Source organism: Bidens hawaiensis, unplaced genomic scaffold, assembly GCF_021521415.1.
Source record: "Bidens hawaiensis isolate Kalapana, Puna unplaced genomic scaffold, B.hawaiensis_p1.1 tig00022894_1, whole genome shotgun sequence".
In the NCBI taxonomy this organism is placed as follows: Eukaryota; Viridiplantae; Streptophyta; class Magnoliopsida; order Asterales; family Asteraceae; genus Bidens; species Bidens hawaiensis.
The window spans coordinates 328,011-345,816 of NW_027493580.1; the positions used below are offsets into that span (position 1 = coordinate 328,011).

General features: G+C 42.4%; 1 protein-coding gene across 1 annotated transcript; it reads right to left on the minus strand.

Annotated features, from left to right (window-relative positions):
- Positions 1–345: 345 nt before the first annotated feature.
- LOC143566482 (hyperosmolality-gated Ca2+ permeable channel 2.5-like) lies at positions 346–16,523 on the minus strand. Its single transcript, XM_077053172.1, has 10 exons — positions 16,234–16,523; positions 5,661–5,724; positions 5,341–5,544; positions 4,523–4,821; positions 4,252–4,256; positions 3,714–3,720; positions 3,342–3,609; positions 2,333–2,607; positions 1,406–1,643; positions 346–498 (listed from the first exon to the last, which is right to left on the minus strand). Exons 1-10 carry the CDS (start codon positions 16,296–16,298, stop codon positions 346–348), a joined length of 1,578 nt encoding a protein of 525 aa, XP_076909287.1. The 5' UTR covers positions 16,299–16,523.
- Positions 16,524–17,806: the final 1,283 nt, after the last annotated feature.

Genomic DNA, 17,806 nt, shown 5'->3' on the forward strand with positions numbered 1-17,806 from the left:
ACTATTAGTTTTCTTACGTGTTAAAATTCGAAAAATCAATGGGTTCGTTTAGATTCAGTGGTATGAGTAAAATATAAAACGACAAACAAAAGGGGTTCACTTGACCCCGAACCAAATAAGGTAGCTCCGCCCTTGAATAGGGTGTTGTAAATGAGCATAAACACTACACACCTATGCTATACCTTCCCCTTAATGGAGCGCTATGGTAAATGAGTCGCGTCGGGCCAACTCGTCTATACTCGAGCTTTGCTTGTTTAACTTACAGAAGTTCGAGCTTGTTTGTTATTTATTAATTGATTCATATACATTTATAACTACTATTACCAAAGAAGAGAAAAAGAATCATTAGGATGTTGCTAATAACAATGGTTGTGTGGAGGTTGAATCTTCGATTGTTACACATGGTTGACGCAAAGGTGGACGATAGGCTTCAATTTCACTTGCGCATAACGCGTCACTCGCACCGTCTTTGTCAATTTCATCACTATCTTTGGCGTCCTAAGTAACGATACCAAATCATCAAAAATTAACATAGCAAGAATTAAAGGGATAGTGATCGAAATGTTCATCTGACTAGTCAAAATCTAGAGAATGTCTAACTGACCAACATTTTCCAAAACTGTCTATGCTAAAACCAGTCGGATCACTGACTTTTAATCAAGCCAACCCTCATCTGCAACTTGGCCTAACACCGTCGGTTTACTAGTTTTTTTTAAGCCGTCTTTCGATAGGAAAAAATCCGTCGTCCGACAGGTTTTTATTACTAACAAGATTCTAAAGTTCTATTAAATCTTGATCACAGGTTTAGTAAATTTCAAAAAAAAAAAAAATTATTACATGTTTAGTATCAAAAAGTTAATGGTAATAATAAACGAAATTGTAAATCTCAAAACGAACTAGCGTCCAAATTTCTTTTATTTAAATTCTAGCAGAATTGACGATTTAAAAAAAATATATAGTAATAATTAAAAATCCGGCAGATCGACAGTGACAAATCTGTGGAGACCAGGACGATAAGAATCCTACTGACCCGACGGCTTTTTGGAAAAAACCAACGACTCGATGACATTATGACTGGTGGCAAAATTTGGTTGACTAAAATAGTAAAAATCTCGTTGAGATAATTGATAAAAATCCGTTGATTCGCCACGTTGACATTTTTGGATAAAGCTGGTCAAATGGACTTTATGTCGACTTTAACCGGTAAGATGGACATTTAGTCAACTTCCCATAACTATAATGGTTATTGACTCCATTAATTTGACCAGAATCTATATATTCAAGCATTAAAGGCTGATTATGACAACTTTATGTCATAATAATCCAATAATAAATTTGAAAATACAAATCCAAAAGCGTTTTAGTAAGTAAATAAGGAAAATGAAGTGCATTTAAGCATGTATACCTGGACGGAGCATTTGTAAAATGTAGGAAGGAAACGAATCTTGCAATACTCGTTGTAAGCTACAGTGACAACAAGGAGTGGTATTGTCGCGATAGATGCAGCGGGCTTTGATTTCAGTCCAAAGAAGCCAATCATGGTGATCTGCATGATGATGATGGCTATAACAATATGATGATGGATGTGAGGCCAATATTGACCACATGTCTCGTATGTAGTTTCGTACACATCATGTAACTGTATGAATACATGCATTATACCGTTAGAAATAAATAATAAACATAAAATCAACTTATGATATAGAAAATAAGAATAGTTAATACAAGAAAGAAAAAACAATATACATTCTTATTATTCATGAAAGAGTCTCTCAAGTCTCAACTTGTAAAAAGTACATGAAGACTAATATTAAAGTCATAAACTTGTCTAATATACTAGTATTAGAAAAATTGAATAATAATTTGTAACTCTTAAATTGGTCAAATCTTGATAAAGAGACTTCGAAACATCTTTGCAAAAAGTAAAAATAAAAAAATAATAATAAAAAAAGAAAAGAAACTATACCATCTTATTTGACCGATTTAAGAGTTAAGAAATGACAAATTTAAAGAGAGTTTCAAAAGTGTGTGCATTTTAGACAAGTTTAGGGATAATAAAAAAAGATTAGTTTAGTGACTTTTTTGTGTACTTCTTACAATTTGAGTGACTTTAATGTGCCAAATTATGTTGAACAACTTTTTTCATAAAAAATAAGAACATACGTTGGTTTTTTATGGTATCAACCTGTTAATTATAACTAATTACTAGTTATTATCAGAGATTTGTTGTGTTACCCCACAGGCCCAAGTTAAGTTTTTTTGGGGGGGTAGTTTCTGGTTTTTTATATATTTAGAGTTGGTCTCTTTTACAACAAAAGAATTATAAGATGGTCTGATGTAAACCACATAGCCGAGAAGGAAATAGACGACTAGAAACGGGGGAAGTAACGGTGCAATGACCGCGTATACGATGCCAATAACTACAAAAAGAGAAACAAAGGGAATAATTCTGTGATAAGGATATGAAGAAAGGTAATTCGACTTCTTTTTTCCTCGAGCCCACGTATGCAGTTTCAAAGTATCCCATGCAAATAATGCGGGCTGAAGTATCTCTATACAAAATCCAGCCAACCCACTCGACAAAACATACGTCATAAAGAAGTCTGCCTGACAGATATTAATAAACTAAGTGAAAAACTTTTTTAAAAGTGTTAATTATAATCAGGGTTTATTATCACTAGTTTTTTTATTAGGATTTATTAAACCCGCAGCCTGTGTAACCCGATACAGGTTTGTCTAGGGTTTCTGGTTTGTTTCATATATATTGAGAGTTTTCCCTCATGTGTAAACAGAGCACTCGGATAGGCCCGTAAACGAACCAAACATAACCGTTCATGAACGAACATGAACACAACGTTTTGTTCATTTAAATAAACAAACGAATATGCACACTTCTCTTTCATGGACGTCCGTTTACTTAAGCTCATGTATGTGCGTTCGTTTATGTTTGTTCATTTACGTTCATTTGTTCATCAAATTTATTTATTACTAACTTTACTTTTAAGGCAATTTAATTTTCATATTTTAGAACACTTGTTAAAACTTTTAAAAGCCAGATGCAATAATAACGGTTTTTAGACTTTAATTTGGATATTCACGTTTAATTTTATATGGTATACGTTTTTGTTCGTGAATCATTAGTTTTGAACATTAACGGCCAAGCATAAAGAAACACAAACAAGAAAATTTGTCCGTTTAGGTGTTCGTGTCCGCTCATTCGTTTGGTTAAAGTTAACTGAACGAACACAAACAGGCTCCGTTCGTGTTCGTTCGGTTCATTTATAAGCCTACATTCAGATATATTTCATTTCACCATAGAAAAAGAAACTTGGGCCACTCACTCGAGCTGAGACGGCCCCCGCAAGACGGCTTGGGACATCACGTGGGTTAACGACAGTTTTCCCGATTTGATCAAGTAAAGAGCCCGATAAAACACTCATGAAAAAGACATTCGCCATTAAAAAGTAGAAAACCATGTTACTAGCCTTTTGTTCTTGTTCACTTATTGAAACATAACCCGCTAATCCTGCCGTTCCTTTCATAACAAACGGGACAACGTAAAGAAACCCGCTAAGAACAACACTCGGGAGATATCCCGTAATAACCGAGCTCAAGAAAATAAATTATTTTAAATCAGTGGAAATTTGTACATACCAAACAATTATAGCCAATTTCTTTCAAGTCAACACAGTCAAAGCTAGTAACACTTTAACCGCAAACCTCATATTTTGAGGGCAAATGACACAAAATAGCAGCATACTTGTGTGGTGGCCAGTTTTGGTAATTCTAACTTTTTCCGACCCATTTTGGTAGTTAAAAAAACCTCAAGTTTGAAATTACAGCTTACAAAACGTGACAAGTAAACGAGAGTAGGACAAAAAGGTAACTTGTTTAATTATTAATATAGGGGAGAAAAGTGTACAAGTCAGCATGGTCAAAGTTACCAACACGTTAACCGCAAATGACACAATTAGCAACATACTTGTGCAGTGGCCCATTTTGGTAATTATAACTTTTTTCGAACCGTTTTGGTTATTAAATTTTCTCTGAATGAGTCACTTATTAATAGTTAATTATTATACAGGAAAAAAAAATTAATCAGCCAACTAGGTCATTCAAAAAGCTTAAAATTATCAAAACAAATGGAAAAAAGTTATCATTACTGTAAAAGATACCATATTTACTAAAACTTGTAAGAAACCTAAAAATATACTGGAGAAAAACCAGAAACAAGCCCTAGGCAAACCTAACTCGGGCTGTGGACTAATTACAGATAAACCCTGATTATGCAATACTAATAATCTAACAGCTATATCAACTATTACCATAATAGAACAAAGCCTTTGAAGTAAATTGCTATTTTTGACATTTGTACTCATTTTGACCCGAACTTTTATAAAACCAATTACCTTAAAATAAAATTTTATTGAAACCTTTAATGGTTCTTTGTGATTAAAATAGAAATCTGACTAATGTTGGTTACTTTTTTATACAATTAGTCCTACAAACTTGTGAAACTAACATCAATTGGACAGCAATGGCTGGAGGAAACCATTTTTTTAGCTTTTCATACTGTGATATTCCTTGGACTGCAGATACCGGGATGGCAAAGAATATACTGAAAATAATTTCTGCAATAAGAATCGCGAATCTGTAAACTATTAAATGCTTATAGGGGACCGACAAATTCTTCCATAATACATCTCTAGGTTCCGGGGCCATTTGAGTTATCCATAATAACGGATTTGGATGTTGTTGTGTTTGGGAAGCAAGTGCAGCATCCCAACGAGACCTAAATGTCATGAAAGCAACCGGCAACTCCTACAAAGTACAAATTAAACTATGATTAATGTGAAAGGTTTCAAATTTCAATGCTATATTATTATGTTGGAGCTTGAATTTCCGTTTAGGAAATAATTATTATATCAGTTTTTAATGTTTAGATAAACATATTGTGTTTCTGGTTGTGTTATTATCTTAGGGTCAAATAATTAACTTTGTTTAATCATAGATTAACAGTACTCATAATCTAAGGTTAAAAATATATTCAAATGATTTAAAACTTCTTTAAACTAATTTGAATTACTTTAATATCCGTTTCACAAACTGCGACTGTTTTTTTTTTTTTCACAAAAATGATGTTTTTGGTCATTTTATTTTTAGGGATATTTCATATATCCCCTCAAAATTTGGTATAATATTATATTATGAGACCATGTATGCAACATAGAAATAATGCAAAAAGGTAACCACATGTTGACTTTTAAAAATCATCTGAACAATATCGAATAGATATGATTGCATCATGCATGTAACATGTGTGATGTTATGTCACATTACCTCAATATGGTTACCGCCGTATAGAATCTGATACGAATGATAAGCATGAGGATGATACTTAGAGAAGAAATGATCAACATTGCAACTAAACGTTTTGTGTTCCTCACATAAAGGAACCTGTCGAACAAGAACAGTGAGTTGACTCGGTTTATTCCTTCGGTTACACAATTGTTGAACTCTTCTCGCAAGAACAGTCTTGTATTCCTAGAGATCAAATGGAGCAGGTCACCTGTTATAAACTTCATTAAAATATACAAATGCAATAAATATTTAACTTTAAATTCATTACAAAGAAACAAAAATAACATTAGATATACTACCTTGTGAAGCAGATATATTCCCGTAAAAGATATAAAGCACAACGATGCAAAGTGTACCCAAAGCCTGTGTAACAAAAAGAAATGAATTGGTTCCGACTTTGACTCAGCATTGACAATTTGATATTCTTTTTTAATCTTCAGTTAACATCAAAACTTTAAAATGATGCAAATGCATTATGCAGTTTTTAACATATTATTGATTCTGAGGAGAACATCCCTCTAAATATGCATATTTCAGAACTGAAAGAAAAAAATAAATGAATAAATTAGGGAAATTTTTGCTCAATAGTATAACCAAGTGAAGAAACACTAACCGGACCCCGGGCAGATTACGAGTAACCTGGGGGTTAGATAGATGTTTCCCACGAGGGGTTAGACCCTTTGAAGATGGTTCTTCTGATAACCTGCAAAACAGACACCGTGAGCTCGTCACTGAGAAGGGGGGGTTCCTCCTTGTGACCACCCTCCGGCGTGAGAATCAGACTAGATTGCTCTTTAAATATAAAAGTATATTAAGAGATTGCTAGAGCAGATATCAGGTATAATATGATGATAATGTGATAAGATATGATAAGATGAGATGGTCATACCATTTGTGGTATTTATAGCCGAAGGTAGGTTTCCAAGGAGGTATGGCCGGCTGCAACAGTGTTCCTGTTCCACCAACAGTAGCCTACGCACGTGCCCTGCTGGTAGTTGGTGGGTAGGTAGCGGCTGATAGAGACCAGGCCTGCTGTATACTATTCCTTTTCCACCAACTGCCGGCTACGCACGTGGTATGACAAGAGTTGGTGAGTAGGCAGCGGCTAATAGTGACATACAGTGTAGGAGCATGCTGCTCGCCATACTGTTGTCCATAAGCTGTCGTATCTTTAGTCAGATCTTTTTCCCATACCTCGTCAGGTACAGTACAGAAGATCTTCCCGTATCGTACGGACTGGCTTATTTGGGCGGGAGTATTCCCCCTCCCGCCCTTATGCGGGAGTGTTCCCGGCTTCGCTCATTCCTTCAGGTGACACTGAATGATTGAGAGCTAAGTGCCTTGTGCGTGTAGCCTTGCTGCGCGGGTGGCCTTCCCTAATGGCTTGTATTCGAGGCTGCGGGAACAGGCGGAGTCCTTCACCATTGGGAGGCATTTCCTGCGGGACCAGCTTGCGTACTGCGCGTAAGGACGTCACGTCTCTGAGCATGGTTGGTCCTGCGGATCCAGTTGGTTTCTGCGCAGACGTCCCTGTTTAAGGTGAGTCTTGCGGGTCCAACTGGGCTCTGCTGGGACCTACCTCTTCAAGTCCCCCCAGTCCAATGTTATTCTCATACGTGTTTAATAAAGTGAGGTGAACTTTTGGACTTAAGCAAAGGGTTTTGAAAAGGGTTTTTTAAGGTTTTCCATGGGGATTTTTCCCGCGGAAGTCCTTGTCACTTGCAGAAATTCCCGAGTTTTCTGCTTGGTCTTTGGGTATGATGCGGGTAGGTCTGTAACCTCCTCGCAAGTCAGGAGCGTTGAGTCCCACTTGTGTGGACTCTCCATGAGGTTTTGGTAGTTTTGAACATAGTGATCAATTATGTTAAAACCACCAATTCCATCCTGGAGCTTCAAACAACGTAGTTCTCGACGTTCCCGCTATGCGGGGATGTTATTTCCGTTTCCGCAAGCATTGCCCAGAAGATCCTTCTTGGTTTCAATTCCCAGCGGAGCGCTAGGTATGTGAAGGGTTTTGCCTTAACACTGTACCAGCGCTCGTCTTACGGTTACTTTACTTCCAAGGTATTCCTGGCGTCAATTCCCTGCGGGTGCTAGGTATGTGAAGGGTTTTGCCTTTGCACTGTACCCGCACCCGTCTTATAGTTACTTGGTTGCCGAGGAATATTTGGCTTCAATTCCCTGCGGGTGCTAGGTACGTGAAGGGTTTTGCCTTTACACTGTACCCGCATCCGTCTTACGGTTACTTGTTTGCCAAGGTTTTACTTGGCTTCAATTCCCTGCGGGTGCTAGGTACGTGAAGGGTTTTGCCTTTATACTGTACCCGCATCCGTCTTACGGTTACTTGTTCGCCAAAATTTACTTGGCTTCAATTCCCTGCGGGTGCTAGGTATGTGAAGGGTTTTGCCTTTACACTGTACCCGCATCCGTCTTACGGTTACTTGTTTGCCAAGGTTTTAGTTGGCTTCAATTCCCTGCGGGTGCTAGGTACGTGAAGGGTTTTGCCTTTACACTGTACCCGCATCCGTCTTACGGTTACTTGTTTGCCAAGGTAAGGGGTATTTTCCCGCTTACTTTTTAATGTTTTCAAATTTTGAATTTTGAAATTCGAAAGGTTGGTGGAAAGATAGGAACAGTCCAAACCTCTGAAACGTCGTGCGACGGTCTCTTCTGACTGTGTCAGGACGTGCAGGAAGTTATGGTGACGTGACATTATATGGTCATTCCAGACGCTTTTTCAGGCGCGTGGGCGCGATTTTTCGGGCGTGTGGCCGCGAAATTGCTGGCACACGTCCTGTCAACAGCTGTTGCCAGCCTGCTCTTTGCCACGTGTCATAGTTTCATTGCACCTTCGATTTCTCTCTCCTTCGCATTAAATTCACCGCATTAATTGCGATCACTATATAAAGGGGAAGAAGGTCATTTGTAATTCACATCTTCACTTCTTCTCTTTCATCTCTTAAGGCGATTTCTAGTGAATACTCTTATTCAGTTGAGCATTCCTCCGAAATCGTTTCTTCTTCCCTTGCAATATGTCTTCCCATGATGCTGAAGCTGTAGCCGACGATAGGAGTACTGCTGGCGAGTGCCAGTGTGCTCTACCTGTCGATCAGTACCAGTATGTCGTCAGGAAATTCATGCTTGAGTCTCTTGAGCCTGAGTTTCCTGAACCCCACCAGACTGTGTACGATGCCCCCAGTGGCAAGATCGGGGTATATGCTGCATTCTTTGTTTATGGGAACCTTAGGTTCCCATTGACAAAGTTTATGTACCGTGTCTTGGAGAGGCACGGTGTGCACCTGACCGAGGTGCATCCGATGGCGATTGCCAAGATCCGGCACTTCGAGTGGGTGTGCCGGATTCTGGGTATTGAGCCCTATGTGGACCGCCTGATGACCTTCTATACTTGGAGGTGCATCCAGGGGTGGTACACCCTGACAACCCGGATCAAGGGTTTGAAGATTTGCGCGACCGAGCGCAGTCTCCGATCGTGGAAGCGGGAGTTCTTCTACATTTCTGCCCGCGCCGTCCCCATTGCCATGAAGTTTAAAAATGGCCAAGCAATTCCGAGCCACCACGCCACCAACTACCAGGAGGCGGAGTGGTTTGCGAAGATATCCCGTGTCCAATCTCCGGTTTACCGGTTTGCGGAGTCCGGGATGGTGATGCTGGGGATGAGCCGGGTATGGAAGGAGGCGTCTCAGGTTCCCATCCTTCTCGAATACGGTTTGAACTCTACTCCTTATGGTATGTCTTGTCTTTCTTGCTGATATGAGTTTGTCTTCTAACTGTTTTCTTTTCTTTCTGAGGGGAACAATTTGGAGTCGCTCCTGTACCCGCGGGAAGCTGACGGTCCCGTGCGGGTGGGTACTCGTGCTCTTGACGAGAACGAGTTGCCCATCCTGGAGCAAACAGCGGATCGGTTTGTGGAGGTCTATCCGCTGGGCCACGAGATCCTGAGCCACCGGCGGCCAGGTAAGGCGTTATTCTCTCCTCCACCCCTCAGTGTTGTACCCGCTGCTGGAATTCCTGACATCCTGTCTTCTTCTGAGGAATCCGCAGATGGTCCTCCGTTAGTGCGGAAGAAGAGGGCTGCCGGCGGGAAAGGGAAGGAGAAGGCGGCCTCCACAGCCGATCCAGTGCTCCTATCTGACACTGAGTCAGATAGTGAAGAGGTGGCGGGGAACCCCGGTGGTGAGAAGACCACTGTTCCGGAGGCTACGACTGTTACCTCCGGAGAACCAATGGCGACGACGGTGACCGGCATCAAGAGACCGGCTCCATCGGGTTCGTCCCCGCCCGTCCGTACGTTCAAGCTCAAGAAAACCCGTAAGTACAACTCTTGGCTTTTATCTTCGTAGTTTAATCTTCCAAGTCTTTTAACACTTTTCTTCTTTACGCAGGTGTGGATGTTGGCGCATTCCAGGGTGGAGCGCAGAGGAGTACCTCTCCGCCGATGACGGTAGGCTCGGTCAGCCTATCTGAGGCGACGACCCAGGCGCCTGCGCCTGCTTCCGCTGGATCAGTTGCTCAGTCCCTTGAGCCGACTGTTCCAGCCGAGATGACGTCACCGCCGGTGGTAAGTGCGATTTTTACAGCATCTTTCACCGAGCCGGCGGTTACGATTGCTGCGGATTCTGCGGCAGCGACTGCGGCGGCTGCCACCATGCCCCCGCCACCGGCACCGACGGCCGGCCCATCAGGTACGCATGGGAGTACTCGCCAATCTTTGCCACCTTCCCATCTGCCTGACCTTTTGGATGGGTTTCCTTTGGGTTCAGGTGATGGGTTCGGCGGCTATCGGCCTGTTATAGACCCTACAGGTGCGTAGGGTTCCTTTGGCCCTTTTTTACTTATATATTTTTTATCATCTTTTTCCTAACTGCTTTTTTGTTTTTTTTGCAGTGTCGGATTCCAATGAAGTGTATGTTCCGCGATGGAACATACGCCGAGGAACAACCCTTCGTACCCCTGTGGAGTGCGTGGAATGGGCTCGCCACGCTGCTCCCCATGGTGCGTTGGGGGAAGCCATGGTTAGCTACCAGGAGGGTAGGCTAACCAATGAGCTTCGGGTTCTCCAGGCCCGGATGTAGCCGCGCGTCGAGCTGCTTTGTCGTGAAAACGACAAGTTAAAAGCAGCTCGCGCCAAGGATGTATCTCAAGCGCGGGCTCTTCGGGAGGAGAACCAAAAGTTGGCCGCAGCTGCTGCGGAGAAGGAGAAGGCCTTCAAGGCCCTCGAGGTTGAGGTTCAAGCGCGACTCGAGGCCCGCTCCAAGGCTGCCCAAGCTGTTAACGAACAGCTTCGGCTGGCTAAGGAGACTGCGAGGAACGCAACCGAGAGGGCCACCAAGGCTGAAGCCGTTGCTGAGCCTTTACGCGTGGAGAACGAGGAGCTCAAGGCCAAATTGGAGGCTCTCCAACGTGCTCATGATGCCTTGGCGATGGAGGATGCCAAGAAGCTTCAAGAGATCCTGGACCAGAGGGGCGTGCTTGATCACACCGAGCGGAAGCTTAAGGGCGTTGAAGAGGCTGCTGCAAAGGAAGTGCTACTTGCCAACCTTAACAAAAACGAAGCCGAACGCGCCTGCACCCAAGCTCAAGCCGCCCTCCAAGAAGCTCTGGTTGCCAAGGAATGGCTTCTTCGAGAAGCGTTGCCTCAGGTATGTTTGGCTTTACGTCTTCACGCTTTCCTTTGTACATAGAAAAGGTGTTTGACACTTGTATTTTCTTTGTAGGTTGTGCATCGGGTCTTCTCAGAGACTACTTACGATGATGCCATGAGCGCAGCCCTCAACGCTTCTCATGAGGATGGGGAAAAGGCCGGCTTCCTGCTTGGTCTAGGGTTCGTTGAGAAAGGCGTCCCGCCTTCCAACTTCCCTTTGTTCGATGCGGACACCGAAGCTGCATATGACCAAGCGGTGAACCAATACGCCGCCTTCCCGCATCCGGTGGTGGAGAAGGTAAACGAAGTTGCTGCTGCTGATGATGGGCTAGCTATGCTCAAAGCTTTCCTTGAACTGCCACGCTCTACTGATGGGGCTGGTCCAAGTGGAAGTGGCCCTGAAGCCTAATCCTGAAGATCCCTTCCCATTGCTAGGATAGTCTTGTACAGATGTATTTATTTTCTTTTCGTAGGCGGGTAGTTACCCGGCCATTCTTGTAATAATTCGTTTGTGAAATATTAATCTTTTTGCGTATAAGATTGTTATTTCCTTCTTTGGGTTTCTTGCTTTATAAACTTATGACTTGCATACTTAGTTTAAATTAGCAATTTTCCAAGTGTAGAATAAGTTAACCTGTTGAACGTGGTTGATAATGGGTCAAAGTTTTGCTTCCTCTTTCGTGATTGTGCGGGTAGAACCGTCACTTGCACTTAGTAGGATGGCTAAACTTTAACCTTCATCTGACCTGCGTGTAGGTTTTCCTCATCTTTTGATGATAAGTTAACCTTTGAACGTGGTTGATAATAGGTGTGAAGTTTTGCTTCCTCTTTCGTGATTGTGCGGGTAGTACCGTCACTTGCACTTAGTAGGATGGCAAAACTTTACCCTTATCTGACCTGCGTGTAGGTCTTCCTTATCCTTTGAGGATAAGTTAACCTTTGAACGTGGTTGATAATAGGTGTGAAGTTTTGCTTCCTCTTTCGTGATTGTGCGGGTAGTACCGTCACTTGCACTTAGTAGGATGGCAAAACTTTACCCTTATCTGACCTGCGTGTAGGTTTTCCTCATCTTTTGATGATAAGTTAACTTTTAAACGTGGTTGATAATAGGTGTGAAGTTTTGCTTCCTCTTTCGTGATTGTGCGGGTAGTACCATCACTTGCACTTAGTAGGATGGCAAAACTTTACCCTTATCTGACCTGCGTGTAGGTCTTCCTTATCCTTTGAGGATAAGTTAACCTTTGAACGTGGTTGATAATAGGTGTGAAGTTTTGCTTCCTCTTTGTGCGGGTAGTACCGTCACTTGCACTTAGTAGGATGGCAAAACTTTACCCTTATCTGACCTGCGTGTAGGTTTTCCTCATCCTTTTAAGAATTTTGTTTTGAACCGTTCGACGCGCGGTTGTCAATAGGTTAGTGTTCAGTTTCCTTTCATGATTCATGCGGATAGACCGGCACTTTCATTTAATGGGATAATTGAACTCTTCCCCTTTAACTGACCTGCGTGAAGGTTTTTTCCTGTTATTGGGTTTGTGCGGGTAGGACCGCCTTCCCACGCAACGACTTCACGTAATGTGAATGCCGTCACCAGTGTTGCATAGTTTAACCGTTCGACGCGCGGTTGTTGAAAGGTTATTGTTCAGTTTCCTCATTATGATTCGTGCGGATAGACCGGCACTTTCATTTAATGGGATAATTGAACTCTTCCCCTTTAACTGACCTGCGTGAAGGTTTTTTCCTGTTATTGGGTTTGTGCGGGATAATTGAACTCTTCCCCTTTAAATCATCAGCTTCGATGTTCTAAAGAGAATCATTTCCATTAGAAGTGGCTCTTGGCCTTTTCTTTACAAATTGGAATTGATTTACATGCAAACTGTGTAAATGAGCTCCCTTCCATGTTGTTGGGATGGGAGTGCCATCGAGCCGATACGCACCTGGTTCGGGATCTCGTTCTTTACGCAGCATGTAGTCTCGACATTGAAGCTGGAATTTTTATTCGTGTTTTCCCAAGCCGGGGTTCTACACGCACCCGCCTGCTCAGCCTTTATTGCGCCACGAGGTGCGCGAGCGTCCCATCTCTGACAAATGCTTCAACCATGTCTTTTACGTCTATGCATTCTTCAGTGTTGTGGCCTTTTGTCTTGTGAAAGTCGCAGTATTTGCTCCGATCAGCATCGTGACGATGTCGGATTATTGGAGGCTTTGGCCACGGGAGCTCTTCAGTGGCGAATATCTCAGTGACGCTTTTGGTGAGTGGCGTCCATCTGGAGTTCCGGTGCGGCTGTACATTATCCCTTCCGCCCAATCGATGTTGCAAGCCGGATGAGGTGTCAAAGTTTACCCTTGACTGCCAAATGCCTAGCTTCCGCTTTTTATTTAGTCGGGCGGTGAGGACATTGTCTTCTCTCGTCTTCTGAGTGTAGAGGTTTGTGCTCTGTGGGAGATCTCTACCCAGTTGCTTCTCCGTTTCCGCATAGCGTTTTGCTGCTGTCATGATGGCATCCCATGTGGATGGCATGCCATCTTTACCCGTTAGGGTGCGGATGAGCTCTGGGTCATGCGCGCCCTGGATGAAGGCAGCGCGAACAAGATCTTCGCTGATATTGCCCAAACTTAGCTTCTTTGAGTTGAAGCGAGTGATGAAGTTTGGCAGAGATTCATCTTCTTCTCGTATGCATTTGAGGATTGTCCATTGCTCCTCGGTATACTTCCGTTGCTGGCTGAAGTGTTGGCTAAACTTCTGCTGGAAGTCTGCCCAGTCGTAGATGTGGTTGACCGGTAGACGATCAAACCAAGCTCTAGCAGCCCCAACAAGCGTCATTTGGAACATGTAACACCACGTGGGTTCCGTCCAATTGCTGACGGTTGCCCCCGCTATGAACCTGTTCAAATGATCGTCTGGATCAGATATACCGTCATATGTGCCTATGTTAGGCATTTGTTTGGCACTCTTTGGGGCGATTGCTTCCGCAATGTCCCTTGCAAACTTGGACGTTCCTGCATTTGCAATGTTTGGTCTGAACGTTTTGGAGAAGTCTCGTGGACTTCCACCTGTGCTTTTTGGTTTGAAGGCTTGTCCAAAATGCCTTTTCGGTTGGGATTCCATTTCCTTACGCTTCCCTTTTGCCCTATGGCGAGGGTTCGCGTCGGAGTCGGATTCCTACGAGTCATCCTCCCAGTATTCGAATTCGTCGGCCTGTTGTACGGAACGCAAGCGTTCGTTCAACTCGGCCTGGAATTCCTTTTGTCGTGCCTCCGCCCATGCCTTGACTTCATCGAGAGTTTGGCGGGGGAGTCTTCGTTTCTCAACCTGGGTATCCGTGGATCCCAGTAGGCGATCATTTACTGCACTTGCCCCAGCATGAGTAACTGGGGTAGTGTTCGTAAAATTTACTTCACTTGCCCCGGCTTGGGTAACCGGGGTAGTGTTTGTAAAAACTGTGTTACCGGTATTCCCCCCAGTAGCTGGGGTTGTGGTTACCGGAATTTCTCTAACCATCTTTGTAGAAGTTTGAAAAAACTGGAGAAAAATGTAGTTCTAGCTTTATGCACGGATGGCGCCAATGAAGAAACACTAACCGGACCCCGGGCAGATTACGAGTAACCTGGGGGTTAGATAGATGTTTCCCACGAGGGGTTAGACCCTTTGAAGATGGTTCTTCTGATAACCTGCAAAACAGACACCGTGAGCTCGTCACTGAGAAGGGGGGGGTTCCTCCTTGTGACCACCCTCCGGCGTGAGAATCAGACTAGATTGCTCTTTAAATATAAAAGTATATTAAGAGATTGCTAGAGCAGATATCAGGTATAATATGATGATAATGTGATAAGATATGATAAGATGAGATGGTCATACCATTTGTGGTATTTATAGCCGAAGGTAGGTTTCCAAGGAGGTATGGCCGGCTGCAACAGTGTTCCTATTCCACCAACAGTAGCCTACGCACGTGCCCTGCTGGTAGTTGGTGGGTAGGTAGCGGCTGATAGAGACCAGGCCTGCTGTATACTATTCCTTTTCCACCAACTGCCGGCTACGCACGTGGTATGACAAGAGTTGGTGAGTAGGCAGCGGCTAATAGTGACATACAGTGTAGGAGCATGCTGCTCGCCATACTGTTGTCCATAAGCTGTCGTATCTTTAGTCAGATCTTTTTCCCATACCTCGTCAGGTACAGTACAGAAGATCTTCCCGTATCGTACGGACTGGCTTATTTGGGCGGGAGTATTCCCCCTCCCGCCCTTATGCGGGATTGTTCCCGGCTTCGCTCATTCCTTCAGGTGACACTGAATGATTGAGAGCTAAGTGCCTTGTGCGTGTATCCTTGCTGCGCGGGTGGCCTTCCCTAATGGCTTGTATCCGAGGCTGCGGGGACAGGCGGAGTCCTTCACCATTGGGAGGCATTTCCTGCGGGACCAGCTTGCGTACTGCGCGTAAGGACGTCACGTCTCTGAGCATGGTTGGTCCTGCGGATCCAGTTGGTTTCTGCGCAGACGTCCCTGTTTAAGGTGAGTCTTGCGGGTCCAACTAGGCTCTGCTGGGACCTACCTCTTCACCAAGTTTCTTCGGTGTTCCTCTAAAGTCACTTAACTTTTATTATGCGCGCTCCAAACTTGTGAATTTTTTTTTAAATGTTAACTTTTTTTTAAATCCAGTGGCTTAAATGAAATATATACGAATCTTGGTTACTATATAGTGTTTATTTTTTCCAATTTAAGTTAAACTGAAAGTTATGAAACTTGGTTATTATTCAGTGATGTTTTTCGTCACTATTACTTCCTACTAAGTTAAATCTTAAAAGAAAAACTTTCACTAAACACTAACTAGAATTCATATATTTTCCATATCATATAGTTAATTTTTTTTATAAAATAACAATTATAAAAAACTTAAAAGAGTGAAACCGAATGAAAGTTAAGTGACTTTAAAGAAAATAAAAAATGTTTTTGAGTGACTTTACTAGAATATTTAGTAAACTTGGTTACTATTAAGTGAATTATCCCCACACAGCCCGTTTTAGAGTTCCAAACGCTTGAACGAACCATTAAACCATCAAAACCATGAACCCAATTAAATAAATCTCAAACCTGTCAAGTTGTTCAGTTTGAAAAGTTTAATTGGTTTCAACAGTTCATATAAACTCACAACAACTATACATCCTTCTGCAACAAGGATGAGCATATCTTGTATTCAAACATTTTGATAACCGTACCTGTTTGATCCTTTAGGAATATTGGAAATTGTGAGGGAGTCCATGGAACGAGAGGTTAAAGACATATCAGACGGAACAGACCAGTTGAGTGGCAGAAGAACTGTCAATCCCACAGCAGAACACACCCCAAAAAACTTTATCCTGCCATTTCAACAATTGCAAAAACATCTAAGAATTCAACATCAGTAATCTCAATTCTCAGCTATATGTCTAACTAGTGGTGTAAACGAGCCTATCCCAAGCTTGACTAGGCTAGAGCTCGGCTTGTTTTGACTTACAAGAACCTGAGGTCGAGCGTTTTGAGCTCTTTTGCTAGATCTCAAACTCGAGCCCGGCCTTGACTAGCTTATTAGTTATTAATTAATATATATGTTTTTAATTATTTTTATATATAATGAGAAAAACCTTAAACGAGCCTAAGCTTGGTTGTACAATGTAAAACTAGTACATAAGCCCTAAAGAGGTAAAACTTATATATACACAAGGCTTGTTAAGGCTTGACCAGCTTAAACGAGCATCCCATGCAAAAAGCTCGAGCTCGAAAAAGGCCTGCAGTCTGCTCATTTCGAGCTTTCTATCGATCTGATCTCGAGTAGCTCATAAGCGGCAAAGCTTACATTTGTAAACGAGTCGAGCCCGAGTTTTGACATATGAGGGCTCTAGCTCGAGATCGGCTCGTTTTGAGCTCTTATTCTAAAGCTCGAGCTCGGCTCGGATTGTTTATTAATATACATTTTTTATTAATTATATATTTTTTGTGAAAGACCTTAAACAACCCTAAGCTCGGCTCGAGCTCGTTTAGCACCTTAAACGAGCCAAAGCTCGCTTGAGCTAAGTTAAAATTAACACAGAAGTCCAAAAAAGATAAAAACTTAAAAATCCACAAGACTTAGGCTCAAGCTTTCCATACAAGGCTAAAGCTCGGGCTCAATAACTATCCGATAGCTCATAAGCAGCTCGGCTCGTTTGCAAACTAATTTGAATAACAATTTATAGTATTGAAATGCGTGTGACACATATTATTAGGTCCACGCCATGACACGTATTTAGGGTTTGCATTCCGTTGTCTAATTTGAAGAAGCGAATGACGACGAGGGCCGCAGTTAGAAAGGATGTCATCGTCGGAAACCCTAACGGCGTCATTAATCCAATCAACGGGAATGGGGTGGTTGAGAGAGAGGCGAGTAAATGTTGGCATTGGAATGGTGGCTGGAGAACAGGCACAGGATCACCATTGCTAGCCCGATGTTGATGCTCGCTGATGCTAACAAGCTTTCCGGTGTCATTGGATTTTTTTGTTTCAAATAATTAATTTTATTAATTTAAACATTGACAAATCTCGTGTATGACACAAGTTCTAGAGCTAGATGAAATGAACAAATGATAAAATAAATTTATTTAGGTTTACATTCATAGTCTAATTTTCCTCCTAATTTTCTAAGTTATAACCCTTTTGACAAAATAGTTTTACCCATGCCTCATGAATAGCTAGGATGAATGAGGTGGGAGATTTGAAAATTAGGAAATAAAATTAGTCTAGGATTAAATATTGTTACGACACCTAATCATCATT